This window comes from Cyprinus carpio, chromosome B9 (genome assembly GCF_018340385.1).
Source record: "Cyprinus carpio isolate SPL01 chromosome B9, ASM1834038v1, whole genome shotgun sequence".
Lineage (NCBI taxonomy): Eukaryota > Metazoa > Chordata > Actinopteri > Cypriniformes > Cyprinidae > Cyprinus > Cyprinus carpio.
In genome coordinates, this window is record NC_056605.1 from 3,408,722 (window position 1) to 3,416,744 (window position 8,023).

At 37.8% G+C, this 8,023-nt stretch overlaps 1 protein-coding gene across 5 annotated transcripts in view; it reads right to left on the reverse strand.

The window, feature by feature from the left end:
* The window catches only part of LOC109112253 (E3 ubiquitin-protein ligase ubr3), a 62,465-nt gene extending 61,264 nt beyond the window's left edge, over positions 1–1,201 (reverse strand). For 4 of the 5 annotated variants that reach the window (XM_042730643.1, XM_042730644.1, XM_042730642.1 and 1 more), the window contains exon 1: positions 709–1,201. In XM_042730643.1, the coding sequence (XP_042586577.1) occupies positions 709–1,139 (431 nt within the window). In that variant the 5' untranslated portion in view covers positions 1,140–1,201. The remainder of the gene's footprint in view (positions 1–708) is intronic. The other variant, XM_042730645.1, reaches the window with a different exon arrangement.
* Between the last annotated feature and the right edge of the window lie 6,822 nt (positions 1,202–8,023).

Sequence of the window (8,023 nt, forward strand, 5' to 3'; positions counted from 1 at the left end):
ACTTTGATTTCTATGATATGGATTCACCTACAGTACCACGCTATCAAAATGCTGTCTTTGTAGTCATCACATAAGGCCCTTGAATTCTGCTGGTCATTCTGTGACCCTGGAGCACAAAACCAGTGTTAAGTCACAAAGTAGCAGCAATAGCCAACAATACATTGTACGGGTCAAAATTATCCATTTTTCTTTTATGCCAAAAATCAGTAGGATATTAAGTAAAGATCATGTTCCATGAAGATATTTAGTAAATCTCCTACCATAAATATATCAAAACTTCATTTTTGATTAGTAATATGCATTGCTTAGAAATCCATTTGGACAGCTTTAAAGGAGATTTTCTCAGTATTTAGATTTTTTTTTGGCACTCTCATTTTCCAGATTTTCAAGTAGTTGTATCTCAGCCAAATATTATGGCCTAACAAACCATACATCATTAAAAATAAAAAATAAACTTATTTATTCAGCTTTGAGATGATTTATAAATCTCAAAAAGTCCTAAAATTGACCCTGATGACTGGTTTGGTAGTCCAGGGTCACATTTGCGATATGCTTGTGTTATGATGCTCAATATTAATAATTATTATGTCGAGGGTTTCACGTTATGATCTCCAGAAACGCTGCTGTTATGTTATGACGCCCAGATCTGCGGCTGAGCGCTTCGCAGGAGGCCAGCTCCCTGTCGAGGGTCTGTGAGTGTGTACTGACCCGCTCTCTCTCATCACGTTCCCGTCCCCGCAGTCACAGGCCCCGCCGGCCTGACTCCGGAACATGTTAAAGTCGTGGCCCGTGTGGTCGCCGTTATTGAAGCACTCCGCGCATAACGACATGCACGGCGAGATTCCGCAGGTCCGGCAGCGGTACGCCACGAAGTTGGCGGTCCACACCAGTCCGCAGAGGGTGGCGTTATCGTAGGATCGGACGGTCCGGCAGAACTCGTCGAAGCCGTCGCCTCCAGCCAGCAGCCATTTACACCACTCCAGCGCCTCCGGCTCCGAGCCCCGCTCCGGGTGCAGCACGCTATCCAGCAGCTCCTGCAGCTGCCGCAGCCCCGAGCTGTTGTCAGTCCGCTTCAGGTCAGCCTTCAGGTGGGCGGCGGTGGATTTCTTGTCCCGGCGCAGCAGCGACGCCGCCATCATGCGCTACGGGTTTGTTGTGCTCACTTTATTTTGGTTGTCTTGTTGCTGGAATCGCGGTGCTTCTCGCGAGATCTTGTTGCTACGGCCCCCTTGCGCGTCTCGCGAGAGTGGCGTGAAACCGAGATACCATAATATTAATCACAAGAAACAGATTGTGATTGTGATAATAAATGTAAATATACTAAATAAACAAGAAAGTTATAAAGACATATTAATTAAGGCTACCTGTATCTTTATTTGTGTGCCCGTTCTCTCTCTTTTTCTTAGCCTATTCCTTTCTCTCGATTTCTTAAGAATTTTTATATTATATTAGGCTACTTCTTTTAACTATTAAACCATAATTCGTTTTTTTAGGTTTTTGTATGTTTTGTATGTTTTTTTTTTTTGTTTTTGTTTTGTTTTTTGCACGTACTGTAATCTTTGTTTGTTATTATTGCAATAAGAAAATAAATTACATGTACATTTAGTCAGCCGTTTAGCAGATGTTTTTATCCCGTGAGAAACAGCGCAAGAAATGTATCATAAAGGAGCCAACAACATTTACATTGCCACAGGTTTTAAAGAAGTTATATAGTACAAAATGTTACAGCAGGTTTTTAATAAAGTGCAGTGAACCTTTTAATTGTTTTAAAATTTGTCTCTAACTGAACAGATGTAATAAATTATATTCCTAATTTAACTTCCCACTATGTTTTTCAATTCACTAGAATTTCTCGTACTGACCTAAATTTGCACAATACTGTAATCCGGAATGTTTTGTTAATGAATTATAACTATTTTCTTAAAATAAAAATGTCCAATATTTCTATAGGGATGAAGTAAAAATGTTACGGACAAAATATTTGAATTTTCCAGTTGCACCAAAAATGTAACTTTCCACTGCGTAGTTTCAGTTCACTGTCACGTGGTACCTGTTACTTTTCGCAGCGCTGGTAAAGATTGACCAATCAGCTGTTCGAGATTGCTGATATTATATAATGATTTTAGCGAGATTACTGGGTCAAATGTCAATTTGGATGAATGGGATTACTAATTGTAATTAAGAGTTTAAAACGATTATAGTTTTTGGAGTACAGTTTCCTACAATAAGGCACAAACGTCCTAATACGCGTTTCAGTGGAGGATTCATCAGGTTTGTGAGTCGACAAGCGCCTTCTAGAGGAATGCCGTTTTTTTGTCTCAGAATCTGCGTCCCAAATGACGCACTATACACTATGTACTCAAACATATAGGTTATGGATTATATAAGATTATTTTGTCTAATAGTTGAGTGCATGAAGTGTCCAACATTACACACTTCGTTTTTTCGGTTATTTAAGTGCATCATCCGGATGTTTAAAGTGGACTTTTTCTTTTTGGGATTTTCGGTGTGAACGCACTACTCACTATTTATACTACAAAACGTCATAGAATAGTGCATGAGTACGCAATTTGGAACGCACCTAGAGTGTTTAGGGTCTTTCTCGCGAGGTTTTGTAAACCTACTCTGTGTAGTTCGTGTTCTTCTCGCGATGTTTTGTGGTTTGATTTATACAGCGGGGTGGGTCAGCCAGGTGGCAGGGTGAGATTTGCTTATCTGACAAAAGCACGCTGGTTACTGAGACTATTTTGGACACATATTTTTACTAGTAAACAAGTCTTTATGACTCAACAAAAATAGTTTGTCCACTAACGTTAGGCATCATTTATCTTCTTTTGTAGAAGGATGTCAGATTGCACAACTTACCAGTGTCATAGAAAAATGCTAGTTACAGTATATAGATGTATCACCATAAACAAAATTAAGCCTATTTTGGGGCTGTTTTGCACTGTAACGTTACTTTGAAACAGATTTATCAGAGCACAGAACAAAACCTGGAGTGGATTATTTAGATATCTGCCGAATGTACTGGACTTTTTGCTGGATTTGTGCATGAATCACATTTTCATATGTTTCATTCTGATTTCTAATTCTGCTTCAAATTTCATTAGATTGGCTCACTTAGTTAAAGTATTAAACTGACAAATTTCCAACTGCAATCGCGTGTAGGCTGTATATGATTAAACTGGCTGTTTAAATAATACACAGTCGCTATACAGACACCCAAAAGCAAAACAGTCACGAAGCACCGGTAAATCTGAACGCATTCGGAGATCCTGTAAAATTATTTGATACTTTCCCTGTTTAAAAACACACTATTTATTTATTTAAAGCACTGCTGGCTCTATCAAAACAGACTAAATAAAATCCTTAAAGAACTTATGTTAAAAATATTTTATGTTTGACCACACCCAAATTATATATATGACCCATATTCATTTCCTATGTTATTTCAGTTATGGATGAGTGATTCTTCGCTGAATCTCTGAAAGAAATGTTTTTCTATCATTTATTATTCCAGATAGTCTTTAAATATGATGTTTTTGACTTCCACAAATCATTTTGTTTATTTTTACTTTCTTCACTTTATAAAACACAGTTGACCTATGTGTGTAAACTTGATATCGTAACAAAAAACCTAGGAAAAAATAAAATATTAATTTGTGTTTATTATAAAAAGATGTTTTGAATATTCATGGATCATGGAATTTATAGATCAGGGAATATTAAATGCTGAAATAAACTGATTACAAAAGTAAAAAAAAAAACAAAACAGCGAAGTATGAAATATCATGGAAATGAATGCGGGTCATTTTAGACCCATGTTGTGCATTAGAAGGGGTTTTCATAGCTTGTGCATCAAAGGGTTAAAATGAGCGAAAAACAAATGTAAATAGAATTTAAAAACTAGAAAAAAATAGATATAGAAAAAAGAAAAATAAAACTTATACCTGAAATTAAGGTCTTCTGAACAGAAAAGAAAACATCTCACAAGTGCAATTTTGTATCATCATCATCATCCATCTGTTTTAAAGCTGAGGATGATGTCACTGCATTAATGCCACAACAAGAGCTGTTAAAGAACAAGCATAAACTGGAAGATTAAGAGCAGCTCTGCCAAAGAAAAGAACATTGATAAACTGAATTTTGAAATCCCAGAGTGTGTCAATCAGTACATTGGAGTTTTAAAAGAGGAATACACTTCATAGAAAATCCAAGTGCCTAAATCATTTGTTCCTCAAAAATGCACAAGAGAAGAGGGATCTTTGCATGAGTGATTGGACCCAGGAGCAAGGCCTAAGAAAAAAAAATAATACACAGACTAAGCCATTTAGACAACTTTAAATTAAATGCTTTAAATTAAAGATCAAAATGGCATTTTGGGCATTATGAGAAAAAAAAAAAAAAAAAAACAATGCAGTTTAACAACACTGCCGCCACTGGTTCCATGTTATCCAGATCCCGCAGGAGGCTATCTCTACCTGTTTGGTAACTTTGGCTACCAACCTCTTCTTGGCTGACCTTCAGTATTGCAGTCCAAGAGTTCTCCAGAGCGCCTGCTCTCCGAAACCCCTGCAGATTCCAGGCTTTCCATCCATTTTGTTGGCACTTGAAAATAGGACTGTAAGCTCAATAAGTACCACCTGCTTGGTACCTTTAGACCAGAGAACAATGTCAGGTCTAAGGCTAGTGTGAGTTATTTTCTCAGGCAATTTGTGCATGCTCTTAACTCTTTCCCCACCATTGATGGAATTTTCTGTAATTTATGAGAAAACTCATTGTTCAGCTCAACTTTTTGTTGAAATGTTGCTTTTTTCATGAATATTACCCACATTCAAGAATGCTATTTTGACATATTGCATGTTCAGTTATTTATACAATAAAATATTCTGACCATTAAATATTATTCACTGAACACAGTTGTAGGTGTCCTATTCTCTTTAGGGTGTCCTGTAGATGACTGATGACATGGCACTTAGTTCTTCGCCACGACTCTTCTGTCTTTGATGCCATGGCAAGCTGTAATGAACCAGACTAATGTGGCCCCTAACCATGGTTGACATTCCCCTCACAAAAAAGTAAAAGATGGAGAGAACAATAAGCTCCTATGTGAGAAAATGGTTCAGTGGTCCACAGTGCCTAAGTAGCATTGCTCTGTACAAGGCAAGGCATTCTCAAACTGCCCATCTCAAGTCTGGTAGAGGAGTTCAAATACATAAAAACAAGGCAAGAAATAACCCTCTTAAAGTCCAGAGATGGGCTGCAGGTCCACATATATCATCAGAATGGAAATGGACTCAAAAATGAAACCATTATACAGGAAAAATCAGCATCCCAGCACAGATATATTGTTGGCCATATTTAACAGGGCTACACCTTAAGAATGGCAGAAACTGGTAGCCCTGGACGTCTGGCATCAGGAGGAGGCAGCAAGGCATGCTAAAGCAGTCACGCAAAGGACAATAGACACACTGAAAGAACACAGAGAACAAGAAAATCAGCTGGAGGGAATTGTGGGAGATGAAAGCCAGAAGAATCAACTTTCTGCACAAGGTAACTAATGATGTCCTGCCCTCACACAAAAAATTGGTTGGGGGAATATTCTTCATGTCCCCTATATTAAATTAAATTTAAATTAAATTAAATTTTATGCATTTAGCAGACGCTTTTATCCAAAGCGACTTACAGTGCATTCAGGCTATCAATTTTTACCTATCATGTGTTCCCAGGGAATCGAATCCCCAACCTTGCGCTTTGTAACACAATGCTCTACCACTTGAGCTACAGGAGCACTATATACGTATATATATATACATATACACTATATATATATACTATATCCATGTAGTGTGCACACAACAAATCCTAGATGGTTCCACAGACAGTTGTGCACTGTAAGAAGAACGGTGATCCAACGACTTTGAAATTCATACTGTGTGAACCCGGTAATACAGGTTGCAAGTTAAGTCTGTCTCAGGGGAGGCACACATGGAGACACAACTGAGTGCTAAAATTCCTGGCTGCAGCAATTAATACAAAAAAAATAGGCACCAACACCCTGCCCTTCAGAACACCAAGCACAACCCAGGCAGTGCTCTTTATCTGTGAAGGGCAGAATCTACAGGGAACGCTTCCACCACCGACCTAGGGTGCGCTTTCTGTAACCTTAACACTACGTCATCCTTGAGTTATACCTTAAGCTGTACCTTAATGTTAATATGTGTTTCCCGAAATGTTCTTAGTTATGTATACCTTGTGTAAGTCATATGTTCATAAGCTTGGTCTGAACCATTCTTAGCTATACTTTATCACTGTTGACAGTTCACTCCTCTAGTGGCCACCACTGTGCAAAAAGATTTTTTCATTTTATTTTTTCATCTCAGTCTATACAGATATAATTCTTTAGTTGTGATACACCAAGTGTTCAATTTGCCTAATTGAAGTGTTTGCATGCAAGGAATAAAACTGTCATTACACCGAAAATTGTTAGCTTTTTAATTATATTATCCAAAGATCAGCTGGCAAACCATTAGGCAGTAAAGGCTCAGAAGTCTATTTAATAGGTTTGCAGAGGGGTGGAAAATATCTGGAAAATTCCACCTTTTTGCAACCCTACTATTTAAAGAGAATGATTGTGGTGGGGAGTTTGGTCAATCAGTGGCAGTGATACAATGAATAGTTATGCACCAGAACGGTCAGGCATAAGAACACTTTCTTCCCTCAGGCAATCCATCTCATGAACAGTTAACTTGCCAATACACATACAGTAGAGTGTGTATGGGACAGTGGTTACCCACTCAGAACCTATCTTCTAAATCTAGTCTCCAGCCCCACCACACAGGCCAAGCACAATTACAACATTGCACACATCCAAACCTACAACTTGGTAGAGCGCTCGATTGGGCGCTGGAAGATGCATTTCCTGTGCCTGCATAGATCAGCTGGAGGGTTGCGTCTGAAGCCAGAAAGAAATGTTGCTGAGTGGAAACAACAGCTTGTGGTTTATATAATGGATCTTGCACACTCCCAAACTATGCTGAGGCATACCTTTTCAATCTGAGTGTATTTTGTTACATGTTACATGAAAAAGCTATGGGTCACAATCATCATTCATCTAGATGTTGGAAGAGGAACCTTCCCAGCCTGTACCAGGGTATCTTCCTATAATGAACCATAACCATCATCATTTTAACTTTTGTTACATTTTGTGGAGGTTGAATATTTATTATAGCCTCAACCTTTTTCATGTCTGGCATAAATGCCATGCCCCAGAAACTGAATCTGTGTTTGTCTTAACAGACATGTTTCATCATTAAACTTCAGTCCAGCATTAGAGTGTCTTCAGGACCATCTTTAGGCATTTTTCACAAATATGTTGTCAATGTATGCTGCATTTATTTTTTATCAGAACTGGCATCATTGATGAACACCATTCTGTTGCTTCCATAATTTCTCGCCGCACTTCACCATTATGTCTACTTTGACTTTCACTTAAGGACACTTTCAGAGCTGTTGTTACTGTGTAAGACACCACACTAGCTTGATTTTCCAACTACAACAGTGGATTTTAGGAGCCTGACAGACACTGTCTAGGATAGGGTGCCAAAGTGATCAGAAACAACCATGGGAATAATAATAATACTTGATAATATTACTGAATGCATTTATTGCTTGTATATACCATTCAAGAAAGTAAGCATCTTACAAATGCACATACATATGAAGTGAAATGAACTCATCACGTGCTAATTTAGTGTAATACAGATTCCAGATCAAAGAAAGCGATTTTAACAAAATTAAAACGTTTTCTTTTCCAAAAATTACAATAACTAGAATTGAATTGGGTTATATAACACAGAGATAAATGTAGGAAATACGCTTTTGTACTTATTAATTAATTTTAATAATTTTAATTTTGTAGAGCGAGGATGTAATATTAAAATAGCATACTAAGATAAGAATGCTCAGTAGCATTTATAAAACCACCTCTAGATAAACAACATCAAGAAAACTCCACAGAACG